The sequence below is a fragment of the Heterodontus francisci genome, unplaced genomic scaffold, assembly GCF_036365525.1.
Source record: "Heterodontus francisci isolate sHetFra1 unplaced genomic scaffold, sHetFra1.hap1 HAP1_SCAFFOLD_822, whole genome shotgun sequence".
In the NCBI taxonomy this organism is placed as follows: domain Eukaryota; kingdom Metazoa; phylum Chordata; class Chondrichthyes; order Heterodontiformes; family Heterodontidae; genus Heterodontus; species Heterodontus francisci.
The window spans coordinates 64,605-84,201 of NW_027140126.1; the positions used below are offsets into that span (position 1 = coordinate 64,605).

A 19,597-nucleotide genomic window follows, 5' to 3' on the forward strand; every position below is an offset into this window, starting at 1 on the left:
TCTCAAACCGAGATCCCACCATCGAGAACCCTGACTCTCAAACTGAGACCCCACCATCGAGAACCCTGACTCTCAAACAGAGACCCCACCATCGAGAACCCCGACTCTCAAACAGAGACCCCACCATCGAGAACCCTGACTCTCAAACTGAGATCCCACCCTCGAGAACCCCGACTCTCAAACCGAGATCCCACCATCGAGAACCCCGACTCTCAAACCGAGACCCCACCCTCGAGAACCCCGACTCTCAATCAGAGACCCCACCATCGAGAACCCCGACTCTCAAACCGAGATCCCACCATCGAGAACCCCGACTCTCAAACCGAGACCCCACCATCGAGAACCCCGACTCTCAAACAGAGACCCCACCATCGAGAACCCCGACTCTCAAACCGAGATCCCACCATCGAGAACCCTGACTCTCAAACCGAGACCCCACCATCGAGCACCCCGACTCTCAAACTGAGACCCCACCATCGAGAACCCCGACTCTCAATCAGAGATCCCACCATCGAGAACCCTGACTCTCAAACCGAGACCCCACCATCGAGCACCCCGACTCTCAAACTGAGACCCCACCATCGAGAACCCCGACTCTCAATCAGAGACCCCACCATCGAGAACCCTGACTCTCAAACTGAGACCCCACCATCGAGAGCCCGACTCTCAATCAGAGACCCCACCATCGAGAACCCCGACTCTCAAACTGAGACCCCACCATCGAGAACCCCGACTCTCAAACTGAGACCCCACCATCGAGAACCCCGACTCTCAAACAGAGACCCCACCATCGAGAACCCCGACTCTCAAACTGAGACCCCACCATCGAGAACCTCGACTCTCAAACAGAGACCCCACCATCGAGAACCCCGACTCTCAAACAGAGACCCCACCATCGAGAACCCCGACTCTCAAACTGAGACCCCACCATCGAGAACCCCGACTCTCAAACTGAGATCCCACCATCGAGAACCCCGACTCTCAAACAGAGACCCCACCATCAAGAACACTGACTCTCAAACAGAGACCCCACCATCGAGAACCCCGACTCTCAAACTGAGACCCCACCATCGAAAACCCCGACTCTCAAACAGAGACCCCACCATCGAGAACCCTGACTCTCAAACTGAGACCCGACCATCGAGAACCCCGACTCTCAAACCGAGATCCCACCATCAAGAACCCTGACTCTCAAACCGAGACCCCACCCTCGAGAACCCCGACTCTCAAAGAGAGACCCCACCATCGAGAACCCTGACTCTCAAACCGAGATCCCACCCTCGAGAACCCCGACTCTCAAACCGAGATCCCACCATTGAGAACCCTGACTCTCAAACAGAGACCCCACCATCGAGAACCCCGACTCTCAAACAGAGACCCCACCATCGAGAACCCCGACTCTCAAACTGAGACCCCACCCTCGAGAACCCTGACTCTCCACCCGAGATCCCACCCTCGAGAACCCCGACTCTCAAACCGTGACCCCGTCCTCGAGAACCCCGACTCTCAAACCGAGACCCCACCCTCGAGAACCCCGACCCTCAAACCGAGATCCCACCCTCGAGAACCTCGACTCTCAAACAGAGACCCCACCATCGAGAACCCCGACTCTCAAACTGAGACCCCACCATCGGGAACCCTGACTCTCAAACCGAGATCCCACCCTCGAGAACCCCGACTCTCAAACCGAGATCGCACCATCGAGAACCCCGAGTCTCAAACCGAGATCCCACCATCGAGAACCCTGACTCTCAAACCGAGACCCCACCCTCGAGAACCCCAACTCTCAAAGAGAGACCCCACCATCGAGAACCCCGACTCTCAAACTGAGACCCCATCGAGAACCCTGACTCTCAATCAGAGACCCCACATCGAGAACCCCGACTCTCAAACCGAGATCCCACCATCGAGAACCCCGAGTCTCAAACCGAGATCCCACCATCGAGAACCCTGACTCTCAAACCGAGACCCCACCCTCGAGAACCCCAACTCTCAAAGAGAGACCCCACCATCGAGAACCCCGACTCTCAAACTGAGACCCCATCGAGAACCCTGACTCTCAAACCGAGACCCCACCCTCGAGAACCCCAACTCTCAAAGAGAGACCCCACCATCGAGAACCCCGACTCTCAAACTGAGACCCCATCGAGAACCCCGACTCTCAAACCGAGATCCCACCATCGAGAACCCTGACTCTCAAACAGAGACCCCACCATCGAGAACCCCGACTCTCAAACAGAGACCCCACCATCGAGAACCCCGACTCTCAAACTGAGACTCCGTCCTCGAAAACTCCGACTCTCCACCCGAGACCCCGTCCTCGAGAACCTCGACTCTCATACCGAGACCCCACCCTCGAGAACCCCGGCTCTCAAACCAAGACCCCATCCTCGAGAACCCCGACTCTCAAACCGAGATCCCACCCTCGAGAACCCGACTCTCAAACTGAGACCCCCGTCCTCGAGAACCCCGACTCTCAAACCGAGACCCCGTCCTCGAGAGCCCCGACTCTCAAACCGAGATCCCACCCTCGAGAACCCAACTCTCAAACCGAGACCCCCGTCCTCGAGAACCCCGACTCTCAAACCGAGACCCCCGTCCTCGAGAACCCCGACTCTCAAACTGAAACCCCACCCTCGAGAACCCCGACTCTCAAACCGAGACCCCAACCTCGAGATACCCGACTCTCAAACCGAGACCCCACCCTCGAGAACCCCGACTCTCAAACCGAGACCCCACCCTCGAGAACCCCGACTCTCAAACCGAGACCCCACCCTCGAGAACCCCGACTCTCAAACCGAGACCCCACCCTCGAGAACCCCGACTCTCAAGCCGAGACCCCCGTCCTCGAGAACCCCGACTCTCAAACCGAGATCCCACCCTCGAGAACCCCGAATCTCAAACCGAGATCCCACACTCGAGAACCCCGACTCTCAGACACAGACCCCGTCCTCGAGGACTCCGACTCTCAAACCGAGACCCCACCCTTGAGAACCCCAAGTCCCTCCTCCAGCCCTGACTTTCTGGTAACTCACACATCCCGCAGCCCCACCCCCGATCCTTCGCTCCCCCCTCCTGAGCCATCGTGCCCCCATGCCGTCCACCCGCCCCCCGCCCCTCCATTGCTGCTCACCTCCAGCACCATCCGGATGTTGCCTTTAATCTTGGCCGCGTCTTTGCTCAGCCTCTCTGACAGCCTAGACACAAAGGACAAGAGCCACGCGTTACCTGTGTGCAGCAGTGCCGTCGGCCCTGGTGCTGTGCTCATGAACTATCTGCCATCCTGCACATGCAACGCCCTCACCCACCCACACCCGGTGACCCAGTAAGCAAGTGAACCCGCCGGTCGGAGTCGTACCGAGCTCCACATTCATTCCCTCCACCACCGACGCACAAAGTGGCAGTGGTGTGCAGTGCAGGGCCAGCCTTGGCTCAGTGGGTTAACACTCTCACCGTAAGGTCAGTCGGTTCTGGGTTTGGGACCCCACTCCAGACACCCGAGCCCCATGATCTGACTGGCGCCTCCAGGGCCGGGACGAAAGGCAAAGCAGTCAGGGGTTAAACTCACTCAGTCAGCTGAAGGGATTTCTTCTCTATAAACCTCAGGGCCTCGGAAAACGTGAGCTCTACGAAGAATCCATAACCCACCGAGATGAAAATCATCGACGCGTCTGGCCTGCAAACACACAGTTCGCACAGTTTCACTCCTGCGGTTAAACCTCCTTACCAGAAATACACGCAGTCACGGAGGGGGGACTTGGAAAGGGAATCACTCACTGTGTAAGTGCATCAGGAGGAGGCTCATTCAGCCCCTCCTCGAGCCTGCTACACAGGAACAGGAGGAGGCCCATTCTGCCCCTCCTCGAGCCGTTACACAGTAACAGGAGGAGGCCCATTCAGCCCCTCCTCGAGCCTGTTACACAGGAACAGGAGGAGGCCCATTCAGCCCCTCTCGGGCCTGTTACACAGGAACAGGAGGAGGCCCATTCTGCCCCTCCTCGAGCCTGTTACACAGGAGCAGGAGGGAGGCCCATTCAGCCCCTCCTCGAGCCTGTTACAGAGGAGCAGGAGGGAGGCCCATTCTGCCCCTCCTCGAGCCTGTTACACAGTAACAGGAGGGGGCCCATTCTGCCCCTCCTCGAGCCTGTTACACAGGAGCAGGAGGAGGCCCATTCTGCCCCTCCTCGAGCCTGTTACACAGTAACAGGAGGGAGGCCCATTCTGCCCCTCCTCGAGCCTGCTACACAGGAGCAGGAGGAGGCCCATTCTGCCCCTCCTCGAGCCTGTTACAAAGGAACAGGAGGAGGCCCATTCAGCCCCTCCTCGAGCCTGTTACACAGGAACAGGAGGGAGGCCCATTCTGCCCCTCCTCGAGCCTGTTACAAAGGAACAGGAGGAGGCCCATTCAGCCCCTCCTCAAGCCTGTTACACAGTAACAGGAGGGAGGCCCATTCTGCCCCTCCTCGAGCCTGTTACACAGGAGCAGGAGGGAGGCCCATTCTGCCCCTCCACGAGCCTGTTACACAGTAACAGGAGGGAGGCCCATTCTGCCCCTCCTCGAGCCTGTTACACAGGAGCAGGAGGGAGGCCCATTCTGCCCCTCATCGAGCCTGCTACACAGGAACAGGAGAGAGGCCCATTCTGCCCCTCCTCGAGCCTGTTACACAAGAACAAGAGCAGGCTCATTCAGCCCCTCCTCGAGCTTGTTACATAGGAGCAGGAGGGAGGCCCATTCTGCCCCTCCTCGAGCCTGTTACGCAGGAACAGGAGGGAGGCCCATTCTGCCCCTCCTCGAGCCTGTTACACAGTAACAGGAGGGAGGCCCATTCAGCCCCTCCTCGAGCCTGTTACACAGGAACAGGAGGAGGCCCATTCAGCCCCTCCTCGAGCCTGTTACACAGGAACAGGAGGGAGGCCCATTCTGCCCCTCCTCGAGCCTGTTACACAGGAGCAGGAGGGAGGCCCATTCTGCCCCTCCTCGAGCCTGTTACACAGTAACAGGAGGGAGGCCCATTCTGCCCCTCCTCGAGCCTGTTACACAGGAGCAGGAGGGAGGCCCATTCTGCCCCTCCTCGAGCCTGTTACACAGTAACAGGAGGGAGGCCCATTCTGCCCCTCCTCGAGCCTGTTACACAGGAGCAGGAGGGAGGCCCATTCTGCCCTTCCTCGAGCCTGCTACACAGGAACAGGAGAGAGGCCCATTCTGCCCCTCCTCGAGCCTGTTACACAAGAACAAGAGCAGGCTCATTCAGCCCCCTCTCGGGCCTGTTACACAGGAACAGGAGGAGGCCCATTCTGCCCCTCCTCGAGCCTGTTACACAGTAACAGGAGGAGGCCCATTCTGCCCCTCCTCGAGCCTGTTACACAGTAACAGGAGGAGGCCCATTCTGCCCCTCCTCGAGCTTGTTACACAGGAGCAGGAGGGAGGCCCATTCTGCCCCTCCTCGAGCCTGTTACAAAGGAACAGGAGGAGGCCCATTCTACCCCTCCTCGAGCCTGTTACGCAGGAACAGGAGGAGGCCCATTCTGCCCCTCCTCGAGCCTGTTACACAAGAACAAGAGCAGGCTCATTCTGCCCCTCCTCGAGGCTGTTACACAGGAACAGGAGGAGGCCCATTCTGCCCCTCCTCGAGCCTGTTACACAAGAACAAGAGCAGGCTCATTCTGCCCCTCCTCGAGGCTGTTACACAGGAACAGGAGGAGGCCCATTCTGCCCCTCCTCGAGCCTGTTACACAAGAACAAGAGCAGGCTCATTCTGCCCCTCCTCAAGCCTGTTACACAGGAACAGGAGGAGGCCCATTCTGCCCCTCCTCGAGCCTGTTACACAGGAGCAGGAGGGAGGCCCATTCTGCCCCTCCTCGAGCCAGTTACACAGGAGCAGGAGGGAGGCCCATTCTGCCCCTCCTCGAGCCAGTTACACAGGAGCAGGAGGGAGGCCCATTCTGCCCCTCCTCGAGCCAGTTACACAGGAGCAGGAGGGAGGCCCATTCTGCCCCTCCTCGAGCCAGTTACACAGGAGCAGGAGGGAGGCCCATTCTGCCCCTCCTCGAGCCTGTTACACAGGAACAGGAGGGAGGCTCATTCAGCCCCTCCTCGAGCCTGTTATACAGGAGCAGGAGGGAGGCCCATTCTGCCCCTCCTCGAGCCTGTTACACAGGAGCAGGAGGGAGGCTCATTCAGCCCCTCCTCGAGCCTGTTACACAGGAGCAGGAGGGAGGCCCATTCTGCCCCTCCTCGAGCCTGTTACACAGGAGCAGGAGGGAGGCTCATTCAGCCCCTCCTCGAGCCTGTTACACAGGAGCAGGAGGGAGGCTCATTCAGCCCCTCCTCGAGCCTGTTACACAGGAGCAGGAGGAGGCCCATTCTGCCCCTCCTCGAGCCTGTTACACAAGAACAAGAGCAGGCTCATTCTGCCCCTCCTCGAGCCTGTTACACAGGAGCAGGAGGAGGCTCATTCTGCCCATCCTCGAGCCTGTTACACAGTAACAGGAGGAGGCCCATTCTGCCCCTCCTCGAGGCTGTTACACATGAGCAGGAGGGAGGCTCATTCTGTCCCTCCTCGAGCCTGTTACACAGGAACAGGAGGAGGCCCATTCTGCCCCTCCTCGAGCCTGTTACACAGGAGCAGGAGGGAGGCCCATTCAGCCCCCTCTCGAGCCTGTTACACAGGAACAGGAGGAGGCCCATTCAGCCCCCTCTCGAGCCTGTTACACAGGAACAGGAGGAGGCCCATTCTGCCCCTCCTCGAGCCTGTTACGCAGGAGCAGGAGGGAGGCCCATTCTGCCCCTCCTCGAGCCTGTTACACAGGAGCAGGAGGGAGGCCCATTCTGCCCCTCCTCGAGCCTGTTACACAGGAGCAGGAGGGAGGCCCATTCTGCCCCTCCTCGAGCCTGTTACACATGAGCAGGAGGGAGGCTCATTCTGCCCCTCCTCGAGCCTGTTACACATGAGCAGGAGGGAGGCTCATTCTGCCCCTCCTCGAGCCTGTTACACATGAGCAGGAGGGAGGCCCATTCTGCCCCTCCTCGAGCCTGTTACACAGGAACAGGAGGGAGGCCCATTCTGCCCCTCCTCGAGCCTGTTACACAGGAACAGGAGGAGGCCCATTCAGCCCCTCCTCGAGCCTGTTACACAGGAACAGGAGGGAGGCCCATTCTGCCCCTCCTCGAGCCTGTTACACAGGAGCAGGAGGGAGGCCCATTCTGTCCCTCCTCGAGCCTGTTACACAGCAACAGGAGGAGGCCCATTCAGCCCCTCTCAAGCCTGTTACACAGGAGCAGGAGGGAGGCCCATTCTGCCCCTCCTCGAGCCTGTTACACAGGAGCAGGAGGGAGGCCCATTCTGCCCCTCCTCGAGCCTGCAACACAGGAACAGGAGGAGGCCCATTCAGCCCCCTCTCGGGCCTGTTACACAGGAACAGGAGGAGGCCAATTCTGCCCCTCCTCGAGCCTGTTACACAGCAACAGGAGGAGGCCCATTCTGCCCCTCCTCGAGCCTGTTACACAGGAACAGGAGGAGGCCCATTCTGCCCCTCCTCGAGCCTGCAACACAGGAACAGGAGGAGGCCCATTCAGCCCCCTCTCGAGCCTGTTACACAGGAACAGGAGGAGGCCCATTCTGCCCCTCCTCGAGCCTGTTACACAGCAACAGGAGGAGGCCCATTCTGCCCCTCCTCGAGCCTGTTACACAGTAACAGGAGGAGGCCCATTCTGCCCCTCCTCGAGGCTGTTACACAGGAACAGGAGGAGGCCCATTCTGCCCCTCCTCGAGGCTGTTACACAGGAACAGGAGGAGGCCCATTCTGCCCCTCCTCGAGCCTGTTACACAGGAGCAGGAGGAGGCCCATTCTGCCCCTCCTCGAGCCTGTTACACAGGAGCAGGAGGAGGCCCATTCTGCCCCTCCTCGAGCCTGTTACACAGGAACAGGAGGGAGGCCCATTCTGCCCCTCCTCGAGCCTGCAACACAGGAACAGGAGGAGGCCCATTCAGCCCCCTCTCGGGCCTGTTACACAGGAACAGGAGGAGGCCAATTCTGCCCCTCCTCGAGCCTGTTACACAGCAACAGGAGGAGGCCCATTCTGCCCCTCCTCGAGCCTGTTACACAGGAACAGGAGGAGGCCCATTCTGCCCCTCCTCGAGCCTGCAACACAGGAACAGGAGGAGGCCCATTCAGCCCCCTCTCGAGCCTGTTACACAGGAACAGGAGGAGGCCCATTCTGCCCCTCCTCGAGCCTGTTACACAGCAACAGGAGGAGGCCCATTCTGCCCCTCCTCGAGCCTGTTACACAGTAACAGGAGGAGGCCCATTCTGCCCCTCCTCGAGGCTGTTACACAGGAACAGGAGGAGGCCCATTCTGCCCCTCCTCGAGGCTGTTACACAGGAACAGGAGGAGGCCCATTCTGCCCCTCCTCGAGCCTGTTACACAGGAGCAGGAGGAGGCCCATTCTGCCCCTCCTCGAGCCTGTTACACAGGAGCAGGAGGAGGCCCATTCTGCCCCTCCTCGAGCCTGTTACACAGGAACAGGAGGGAGGCCCATTCTGCCCCTCCTCGAGCCTGTTACACAGGAACAGGAGGGAGGCCCATTCTGCCCCTCCTCGAGCCTGCTACACAGGAGCAGGAGGAGGCCCATTCTGCCCCTCCTCGAGCCTGTTACAAAGGAACAGGAGGAGGCCCATTCAGCCCCTCCTCGAGCCTGTTACACAGGAACAGGAGGAGGCCCATTCAGCCCCCTCTCGAGCCTGTTACACAGGAACAGGAGGAGGCCCATTCTGCCCCTCCTCGAGCCTGTTACACAGCAACAGGAGGAGGCCCATTCTGCCCCTCCTCGAGGCTGTTACACAGGAACAGGAGGAGGCCCATTCTGCCCCTCCTCGAGGCTGTTACACAGGAACAGGAGGAGGCCCATTCTGCCCCTCCTCGAGCCTGTTACACAGGAGCAGGAGGAGGCCCATTCTGCCCCTCCTCGAGCCTGTTACACAGTAACAGGAGGGAGGCCCATTCTGCCCCTCCTCGAGCCTGCTACACAGGAGCAGGAGGAGGCCCATTCTGCCCCTCCTCGAGCCTGTTACAAAGGAACAGGAGGAGGCCCATTCAGCCCCTCCTCGAGCCTGTTACACAGGAACAGGAGGGAGGCCCATTCTGCCCCTCCTCGAGCCTGTTACAAAGGAACAGGAGGAGGCCCATTCAGCCCCTCCTCGAGCCTGTTACACAGGAACAGGAGGGAGGCCCATTCTGCCCCTCCTCGAGCCTGTTACACAGGAGCAGGAGGGAGGCCCATTCTGCCCCTCCTCGAGCCTGTTACACAGTAACAGGAGGGAGGCCCATTCTGCCCCTCCTCGAGCCTGTTACACAGGAGCAGGAGGGAGGCCCATTCTGCCCCTCCTCGAGCCTGTTACACAGTAACAGGAGGGAGGCCCATTCTGCCCCTCCTCGAGCCTGTTACACAGGAGCAGGAGGGAGGCCCATTCTGCCCTTCCTCGAGCCTGCTACACAGGAACAGGAGAGAGGCCCATTCTGCCCCTCCTCGAGCCTGTTACACAAGAACAAGAGCAGGCTCATTCAGCCCCCTCTCGGGCCTGTTACACAGGAACAGGAGGAGGCCCATTCTGCCCCTCCTCGAGCCTGTTACACAGTAACAGGAGGAGGCCCATTCTGCCCCTCCTCGAGCCTGTTACACAGTAACAGGAGGAGGCCCATTCTGCCCCTCCTCGAGCTTGTTACACAGGAGCAGGAGGGAGGCTCATTCTGCCCCTCCTCGAGCCTGTTACAAAGGAACAGGAGGAGGCCCATTCTACCCCTCCTCGAGCCTGTTACGCAGGAACAGGAGGAGGCCCATTCTGCCCCTCCTCGAGCCTGTTACACAAGAACAAGAGCAGGCTCATTCTGCCCCTCCTCGAGGCTGTTACACAGGAACAGGAGGAGGCCCATTCAGCCCCTCCTCAAGCCTGTTACACAGGAACAGGAGGAGGCCCATTCTGCCCCTCCTCGAGCCTGTTACACAGGAGCAGGAGGGAGGCCCATTCTGCCCCTCCTCGAGCCAGTTACACAGGAGCAGGAGGGAGGCCCATTCTGCCCCTCCTCGAGCCAGTTACACAGGAGCAGGAGGGAGGCCCATTCTGCCCCTCCTCGAGCCAGTTACACAGGAGCAGGAGGGAGGCCCATTCTGCCCCTCCTCGAGCCAGTTACACAGGAGCAGGAGGGAGGCCCATTCTGCCCCTCCTCGAGCCTGTTACACAGGAACAGGAGGGAGGCTCATTCAGCCCCTCCTCGAGCCTGTTATACAGGAGCAGGAGGGAGGCCCATTCTGCCCCTCCTCGAGCCTGTTACACAGGAGCAGGAGGGAGGCTCATTCAGCCCCTCCTCGAGCCTGTTACACAGGAGCAGGAGGGAGGCCCATTCTGCCCCTCCTCGAGCCTGTTACACAGGAGCAGGAGGGAGGCTCATTCAGCCCCTCCTCGAGCCTGTTACACAGGAGCAGGAGGAGGCCCATTCTGCCCCTCCTCGAGCCTGTTACACAAGAACAAGAGCAGGCTCATTCTGCCCCTCCTCGAGCCTGTTACACAGGAGCAGGAGGAGGCTCATTCTGCCCATCCTCGAGCCTGTTACACAGTAACAGGAGGAGGCCCATTCTGCCCCTCCTCGAGGCTGTTACACATGAGCAGGAGGGAGGCTCATTCTGTCCCTCCTCGAGCCTGTTACACAGGAACAGGAGGAGGCCCATTCTGCCCCTCCTCGAGCCTGTTACACAGGAGCAGGAGGGAGGCCCATTCAGCCCCCTCTCGAGCCTGTTACACAGGAACAGGAGGAGGCCCATTCAGCCCCCTCTCGAGCCTGTTACACAGGAACAGGAGGAGGCCCATTCTGCCCCTCCTCGAGCCTGTTACGCAGGAGCAGGAGGGAGGCCCATTCTGCCCCTCCTCGAGCCTGTTACACAGGAGCAGGAGGGAGGCTCATTCTGCCCCTCCTCGAGCCTGTTACGCAGGAGCAGGAGGGAGGCCCATTCTGCCCCTCCTCGAGCCTGTTACACAGGAACAGGAGGAGGCCCATTCAGCCCCTCCTCGAGCCTGTTACACAGGAACAGGAGGGAGGCCCATTCTGCTCCTCCTCGAGCCTGTTACACAGGAGCAGGAGGGAGGCCCATTCTGTCCCTCCTCGAGCCTGTTACACAGCAACAGGAGGAGGCCCATTCAGCCCCTCTCAAGCCTGTTACACAGGAGCAGGAGGGAGGCCCATTCTGCCCCTCCTCGAGCCTGTTACACAGGAGCAGGAGGGAGGCCCATTCTGCCCCTCCTCGAGCCTGCAACACAGGAACAGGAGGAGGCCCATTCAGCCCCCTCTCGGGCCTGTTACACAGGAACAGGAGGAGGCCAATTCTGCCCCTCCTCGAGCCTGTTACACAGGAACAGGAGGAGGCCCATTCTGCCCCTCCTCGAGCCTGCAACACAGGAACAGGAGGAGGCCCGTTCTGCCCCTCCTCGAGCCTGTTACACAGGAACAGGAGGAGGCCCATTCAGCCCCCTCTCGAGCCTGTTACACAGGAACAGGAGGAGGCCCATTCTGCCCCTCCTCGAGGCTGTTACACAGGAACAGGAGGAGGCCCATTCAGCCCCTCCTCGAGGCTGTTACACAGGAACAGGAGGAGGCCCATTCTGCCCCTCCTCGAGGCTGTTACACAGGAACAGGAGGAGGCCCATTCAGCCCCTCCTCGAGGCTGTTACACAGGAACAGGAGGAGGCCCATTCAGCCCCTCTCAAGCCTATTACACAGTAACAGGAGGAGGCCATTCAGCCCCTCCTCGAGGCTGTTACACAGGAACAGGAGGAGGCCCATTCTGCCCCTCCTCGAGCCTGTTACACAGGAACAGGAGGAGACCCATTCAGCCCCTCTCAAGCCTATTACACAGGAACAGGAGGAGGCCCATTCTGCCCCTCCTCGAGCCTGCAACACAGGAACAGGAGGAGGCCCATTCAGCCCCCTCTCGGGCCTGTTACACAGGAACAGGAGGAGGCCAATTCTGCCCCTCCTCGAGCCTGTTACACAGGAACAGGAGGAGGCCCATTCAGCCCCCTCTCGAGCCTGTTACACAGGAACAGGAGGAGGCCCATTCTGCCCCTCCTCGAGCCTGTTACACAGGAGCAGGAGGAGGCCCATTCTGCCCCTCCTCGAGCCTGTTACACAGGAACAGGAGGGAGGCCCATTCTGCCCCTCCTCGAGCCTGCAACACAGGAACAGGAGGAGGCCCATTCAGCCCCCTCTCGGGCCTGTTACACAGGAACAGGAGGAGGCCAATTCTGCCCCTCCTCGAGCCTGTTACACAGCAACAGGAGGAGGCCCATTCTGCCCCTCCTCGAGCCTGTTACACAGGAACAGGAGGAGGCCCATTCTGCCCCTCCTCGAGCCTGCAACACAGGAACAGGAGGAGGCCCATTCAGCCCCCTCTCGAGCCTGTTACACAGGAACAGGAGGAGGCCCATTCTGCCCCTCCTCGAGCCTGTTACACAGCAACAGGAGGAGGCCCATTCTGCCCCTCCTCGAGCCTGTTACACAGTAACAGGAGGAGGCCCATTCTGCCCCTCCTCGAGGCTGTTACACAGGAACAGGAGGAGGCCCATTCTGCCCCTCCTCGAGGCTGTTACACAGGAACAGGAGGAGGCCCATTCTGCCCCTCCTCGAGCCTGTTACACAGGAGCAGGAGGAGGCCCATTCTGCCCCTCCTCGAGCCTGTTACACAGGAGCAGGAGGAGGCCCATTCTGCCCCTCCTCGAGCCTGTTACACAGGAACAGGAGGGAGGCCCATTCTGCCCCTCCTCGAGCCTGTTACACAGGAACAGGAGGGAGGCCCATTCTGCCCCTCCTCGAGCCTGCTACACAGGAGCAGGAGGAGGCCCATTCTGCCCCTCCTCGAGCCTGTTACAAAGGAACAGGAGGAGGCCCATTCAGCCCCTCCTCGAGCCTGTTACACAGGAACAGGAGGAGGCCCATTCAGCCCCCTCTCGAGCCTGTTACACAGGAACAGGAGGAGGCCCATTCTGCCCCTCCTCGAGCCTGTTACACAGCAACAGGAGGAGGCCCATTCTGCCCCTCCTCGAGGCTGTTACACAGGAACAGGAGGAGGCCCATTCTGCCCCTCCTCGAGGCTGTTACACAGGAACAGGAGGAGGCCCATTCTGCCCCTCCTCGAGCCTGTTACACAGGAGCAGGAGGAGGCCCATTCTGCCCCTCCTCGAGCCTGTTACACAGTAACAGGAGGGAGGCCCATTCTGCCCCTCCTCGAGCCTGCTACACAGGAGCAGGAGGAGGCCCATTCTGCCCCTCCTCGAGCCTGTTACAAAGGAACAGGAGGAGGCCCATTCAGCCCCTCCTCGAGCCTGTTACACAGGAACAGGAGGGAGGCCCATTCTGCCCCTCCTCGAGCCTGTTACAAAGGAACAGGAGGAGGCCCATTCAGCCCCTCCTCGAGCCTGTTACACAGGAACAGGAGGGAGGCCCATTCTGCCCCTCCTCGAGCCTGTTACACAGGAGCAGGAGGGAGGCCCATTCTGCCCCTCCTCGAGCCTGTTACACAGTAACAGGAGGGAGGCCCATTCTGCCCCTCCTCGAGCCTGTTACACAGGAGCAGGAGGGAGGCCCATTCTGCCCCTCCTCGAGCCTGTTACACAGTAACAGGAGGGAGGCCCATTCTGCCCCTCCTCGAGCCTGTTACACAGGAGCAGGAGGGAGGCCCATTCTGCCCTTCCTCGAGCCTGCTACACAGGAACAGGAGAGAGGCCCATTCTGCCCCTCCTCGAGCCTGTTACACAAGAACAAGAGCAGGCTCATTCAGCCCCCTCTCGGGCCTGTTACACAGGAACAGGAGGAGGCCCATTCTGCCCCTCCTCGAGCCTGTTACACAGTAACAGGAGGAGGCCCATTCTGCCCCTCCTCGAGCCTGTTACACAGTAACAGGAGGAGGCCCATTCTGCCCCTCCTCGAGCTTGTTACACAGGAGCAGGAGGGAGGCTCATTCTGCCCCTCCTCGAGCCTGTTACAAAGGAACAGGAGGAGGCCCATTCTACCCCTCCTCGAGCCTGTTACGCAGGAACAGGAGGAGGCCCATTCTGCCCCTCCTCGAGCCTGTTACACAAGAACAAGAGCAGGCTCATTCTGCCCCTCCTCGAGGCTGTTACACAGGAACAGGAGGAGGCCCATTCAGCCCCTCCTCAAGCCTGTTACACAGGAACAGGAGGAGGCCCATTCTGCCCCTCCTCGAGCCTGTTACACAGGAGCAGGAGGGAGGCCCATTCTGCCCCTCCTCGAGCCAGTTACACAGGAGCAGGAGGGAGGCCCATTCTGCCCCTCCTCGAGCCAGTTACACAGGAGCAGGAGGGAGGCCCATTCTGCCCCTCCTCGAGCCAGTTACACAGGAGCAGGAGGGAGGCCCATTCTGCCCCTCCTCGAGCCAGTTACACAGGAGCAGGAGGGAGGCCCATTCTGCCCCTCCTCGAGCCTGTTACACAGGAACAGGAGGGAGGCTCATTCAGCCCCTCCTCGAGCCTGTTATACAGGAGCAGGAGGGAGGCCCATTCTGCCCCTCCTCGAGCCTGTTACACAGGAGCAGGAGGGAGGCTCATTCAGCCCCTCCTCGAGCCTGTTACACAGGAGCAGGAGGGAGGCCCATTCTGCCCCTCCTCGAGCCTGTTACACAGGAGCAGGAGGGAGGCTCATTCAGCCCCTCCTCGAGCCTGTTACACAGGAGCAGGAGGAGGCCCATTCTGCCCCTCCTCGAGCCTGTTACACAAGAACAAGAGCAGGCTCATTCTGCCCCTCCTCGAGCCTGTTACACAGGAGCAGGAGGAGGCTCATTCTGCCCATCCTCGAGCCTGTTACACAGTAACAGGAGGAGGCCCATTCTGCCCCTCCTCGAGGCTGTTACACATGAGCAGGAGGGAGGCTCATTCTGTCCCTCCTCGAGCCTGTTACACAGGAACAGGAGGAGGCCCATTCTGCCCCTCCTCGAGCCTGTTACACAGGAGCAGGAGGGAGGCCCATTCAGCCCCCTCTCGAGCCTGTTACACAGGAACAGGAGGAGGCCCATTCAGCCCCCTCTCGAGCCTGTTACACAGGAACAGGAGGAGGCCCATTCTGCCCCTCCTCGAGCCTGTTACGCAGGAGCAGGAGGGAGGCCCATTCTGCCCCTCCTCGAGCCTGTTACACAGGAGCAGGAGGGAGGCTCATTCTGCCCCTCCTCGAGCCTGTTACGCAGGAGCAGGAGGGAGGCCCATTCTGCCCCTCCTCGAGCCTGTTACACAGGAACAGGAGGAGGCCCATTCAGCCCCTCCTCGAGCCTGTTACACAGGAACAGGAGGGAGGCCCATTCTGCTCCTCCTCGAGCCTGTTACACAGGAGCAGGAGGGAGGCCCATTCTGTCCCTCCTCGAGCCTGTTACACAGCAACAGGAGGAGGCCCATTCAGCCCCTCTCAAGCCTGTTACACAGGAGCAGGAGGGAGGCCCATTCTGCCCCTCCTCGAGCCTGTTACACAGGAGCAGGAGGGAGGCCCATTCTGCCCCTCCTCGAGCCTGCAACACAGGAACAGGAGGAGGCCCATTCAGCCCCCTCTCGGGCCTGTTACACAGGAACAGGAGGAGGCCAATTCTGCCCCTCCTCGAGCCTGTTACACAGGAACAGGAGGAGGCCCATTCTGCCCCTCCTCGAGCCTGCAACACAGGAACAGGAGGAGGCCCGTTCTGCCCCTCCTCGAGCCTGTTACACAGGAACAGGAGGAGGCCCATTCAGCCCCCTCTCGAGCCTGTTACACAGGAACAGGAGGAGGCCCATTCTGCCCCTCCTCGAGGCTGTTACACAGGAACAGGAGGAGGCCCATTCAGCCCCTCCTCGAGGCTGTTACACAGGAACAGGAGGAGGCCCATTCTGCCCCTCCTCGAGGCTGTTACACAGGAACAGGAGGAGGCCCATTCAGCCCCTCCTCGAGGCTGTTACACAGGAACAGGAGGAGGCCCATTCAGCCCCTCTCAAGCCTATTACACAGTAACAGGAGGAGGCCATTCAGCCCCTCCTCGAGGCTGTTACACAGGAACAGGAGGAGGCCCATTCTGCCCCTCCTCGAGCCTGTTACACAGGAACAGGAGGAGACCCATTCAGCCCCTCTCAAGCCTATTACACAGGAACAGGAGGAGGCCCATTCTGCCCCTCCTCGAGCCTGCAACACAGGAACAGGAGGAGGCCCATTCAGCCCCCTCTCGGGCCTGTTACACAGGAACAGGAGGAGGCCAATTCTGCCCCTCCTCGAGCCTGTTACACAGGAACAGGAGGAGGCCCATTCTGCCCCTCCTCGAGCCTGCAACACAGGAACAGGAGGAGGCCCGTTCTGCCCCTCCTCGAGCCTGTTACACAGGAACAGGAGGAGGCCCATTCAGCCCCCTCTCGAGCCTGTTACACAGGAACAGGAGGAGGCCCATTCTGCCCCTCCTCGAGGCTGTTACACAGGAACAGGAGGAGGCCCATTCAGCCCCTCCTCGAGGCTGTTACACAGGAACAGGAGGAGGCCCATTCTGCCCCTCCTCGAGGCTGTTACACAGGAACAGGAGGAGGCCCATTCAGCCCCTCCTCGAGGCTGTTACACAGGAACAGGAGGAGGCCCATTCAGCCCCTCTCAAGCCTATTACACAGTAACAGGAGGAGGCCATTCAGCCCCTCCTCGAGGCTGTTACACAGGAACAGGAGGAGGCCCATTCTGCCCCTCCTCGAGCCTGTTACACAGGAACAGGAGGAGACCCATTCAGCCCCTCTCAAGCCTATTACACAGGAACAGGAGGAGGCCATTCAGCCCCTTTCGAGCCTGCTACACAGGAACAGGAGGCCATTCAGCCCCTCTCCGGTCTATCACGTTAATTTCCGAGCTTCTGGACCAGGCAGTTGAAGGTACGGGCGCCAATGATGGAGTGATGGGAATCAGGGACTGCTGCAAGGGGGCATAAATGGAGCAGCGCCGATATCTTGGAGGGTTGTATTGCAGGAGGAGGTTACAGAGATTGGCGGTGGGGAGGGGGAGTGGGTGGCGAGTCCACGGAGGGATTTGAAAACAATGAGGAGAATTGTGAAATCGAGGCGTTTGCCGGACCGGGTGCAGGAGGGTGATGGATGTACGGGACTCGGAGCGAGTCAGGGTACGCTGTCCCATCTCACTCTCAACAGTGTCACCCTCAAGGGACTGACCTGGGACTGGAGCCCGTACATCGGTTCAAGGGGGGGTGGGCAGAGGGGCAAATCGAGAACTGGCATTTTATTCCCAATCGAGAGCGAAGGCTTGGTTCCTTCGTCGGCACTTACACTTTGGCCTGGACGTAGAAGTTACAGCCCAGATCGACCTCCGTCTTCAGCTCGCGAGTCGGCGACTCCTGTAAAACACAAGGAAGTCCTGCATTTCTCCAGCGGCTGTCACACCTCAGGACGTCCCAAAGCCCCCCTCAGAGCCAGCGGAGTACTTTTGAAAGCGTCGCCCGTGCTGTAACGCAGGGAACGCGGCAGCCAATCTGTGCACAGCAAGATCCCACACGCCGCAATGCGATAATGACCCAGGTCATCTCAGTTTTATTTTTTACGTGATACCGGTTGAGGGAGAAATATTGAGCCCCAGGGCACAGGGGAGATCTGCCTCCCCCTCACCGGCTCGTCCTCCAATAGTGGGATCTTTTACATCCACCTGCGAGGGCATACGGGGGGGGGTTTAATGTCTCACCCTGAAAGACAGCCCCTCCGACAGTGGAACAGGAGGAGGCCCCTTCAGCCCCTCGAGTCTATTCCTCCAGTCAATTAGATCATGGCTCCCTTTGTTTCCGTACCCCAGCACGTCAGTGCCTGCCGGGGAGAGGAGAGACCTGGCGGAATGTTAACGCTTGGGAGCCGGACAAGGGGAGAGGCCTCTTGACGCCTGGATGACGAGTTCCAGGGAGACTCTTCGACCCACCTGCAGCCGCTCGATGATGTTCTTGAGCTGGAGGTACTGGGCGATCTTTTCGTACACTTCATCGCGCTGTTCCAGAACTTTCCTGAAAGGGGAGAGAGAGAGAGAGACGAGAGGGAAAGGATTATTGACCTGCCGGTTAATTCGGGATGGAACGTGCGGTCCAGTCAGCTGGGCATTGTCCTCCCGTCACTTTTAGCCAATGCCCGAACCAGCCCGGGAATAAAAGTGTCCCCCTGCTCGGGATAAATTGTTCACTTACATCCAGTCTACAGACAGCCTTGGCTGGCAGGGCTCAACAGCCCTATGACCTGCCCCAGACAGACAGGGGGGGCAGGGCCTCAGGCGGCTGTGTGACTGGTGCCCAGACGCTCATGACACGCCCAGACAGCCACGTGACCTGGCCCAGATGGCCAGGTGAGTCATGTGCTGGGCCTCAGACCGCCATGTGACCAACCCCACCGGCCACGTGACTGGGTCCCAGACAGGTCATGTGACTGGTGTCCAGACAGACTGGCCATGTGACCGATGCCCAGACAGATGGGCCATGTGACTGATGCCCAGACAGACAGGCCATGTGACTGGGTCCCAGACAGACGGGCCATGTGACTGCTGTCCGGACTGCCATGTGACCGGTGCCCAGCCAGATGGGCCATGTGACTGATGCCCAGACAGATGGGCCATGTGACCGATGCCCAGACAGATGGGCCATGTGACTGATGCCCAGACAGACGGGCCATGTGACTGCTGTCCAGACTGCCATGTGACCGATGCCCAGACAGATGGGCCATGTGACTGATGCCCAGACAGACAGGCCATGTGACTGGGTCCCAGATGCCATGTGACCGGTGTCCAGACTGCCATGTGACCGGTGCCCAGACTGATGGGCCATGTGACCGATTCCCAGGCCTCTGCCACTCACTGCAGGTCTCTCTTTAAAACCTCACTGACAAAGGCCTCATATTCCAGAACCTTCCTCCCCACTCCCGCATCCATCACTGCGCATTGGCGAAGGACGGAGAGCTGATTGGCCAAACCAGCCAACACCTCGCCTCCACTTGGAAGAGATCAGATTCATCCCATTGGCACGGCGGAGGTCCCCGCCGCTGATTGGCTACTGGTGGTCGAATGGGCGGTGCCCACCGGAGTCTGAATGCCGATTGGACAGTAGCCGAGAGGGCCCCGCCCTTGATTGGGTGGTTCCGGGAGAATGGGCGGGCGGCTTCCAGACAGCTGATTGGATATCATCGTCCGCCTGTTTCTGATTTGGTAAGCTGGGCAGCTGCTCGTCTCTGAATGGCTGAGGTAGTGAGCTAACCACACGATTGGTCGGAGGCGTCGAGGCCGACATCTCATTGGACGAGAGGGCGGGAAGGAGGCACGTGGGCTCCTTTAGAAAGGCCAGGTTCGGTTGGACAATGAAAACAGGCCAACGGAAAAAATGGGAGACGAGCGCCGATTGGCTGTAGACGGCATGGCAACAGCAACTGATTGGCTCGCTAACAAATGGAAGAAACGAAAAATTAAAGAAAATAAAACCAGCCGACGAATTCTTTTTACATAAAAATATTAAAAATCAATCAATAAATAAATATTTTTCTGAGGATAAAAAGCTTGTTAATTGAAGCGTCA

At 59.7% G+C, this 19,597-nt stretch overlaps 1 protein-coding gene across 1 annotated transcript in view; it reads right to left on the reverse strand.

The window, feature by feature from the left end:
* uxt (ubiquitously-expressed, prefoldin-like chaperone) overlaps positions 1-19,023 on the reverse strand; it is a 28,707-nt gene extending 9,684 nt beyond the window's left edge. Inside the window, exons 1-5 of the mRNA XM_068025100.1 lie at positions 18,888-19,023; positions 17,969-18,050; positions 17,332-17,399; positions 3,569-3,676; positions 3,134-3,197 (exon numbers count right to left, since the gene is read on the reverse strand). Coding sequence (XP_067881201.1) covers positions 3,134-3,197; positions 3,569-3,676; positions 17,332-17,399; positions 17,969-18,050; positions 18,888-18,961 — 396 coding nt within the window. The 5' untranslated portion in view covers positions 18,962-19,023. The remainder of the gene's footprint in view (positions 1-3,133; positions 3,198-3,568; positions 3,677-17,331; positions 17,400-17,968; positions 18,051-18,887) is intronic.
* Between the last annotated feature and the right edge of the window lie 574 nt (positions 19,024-19,597).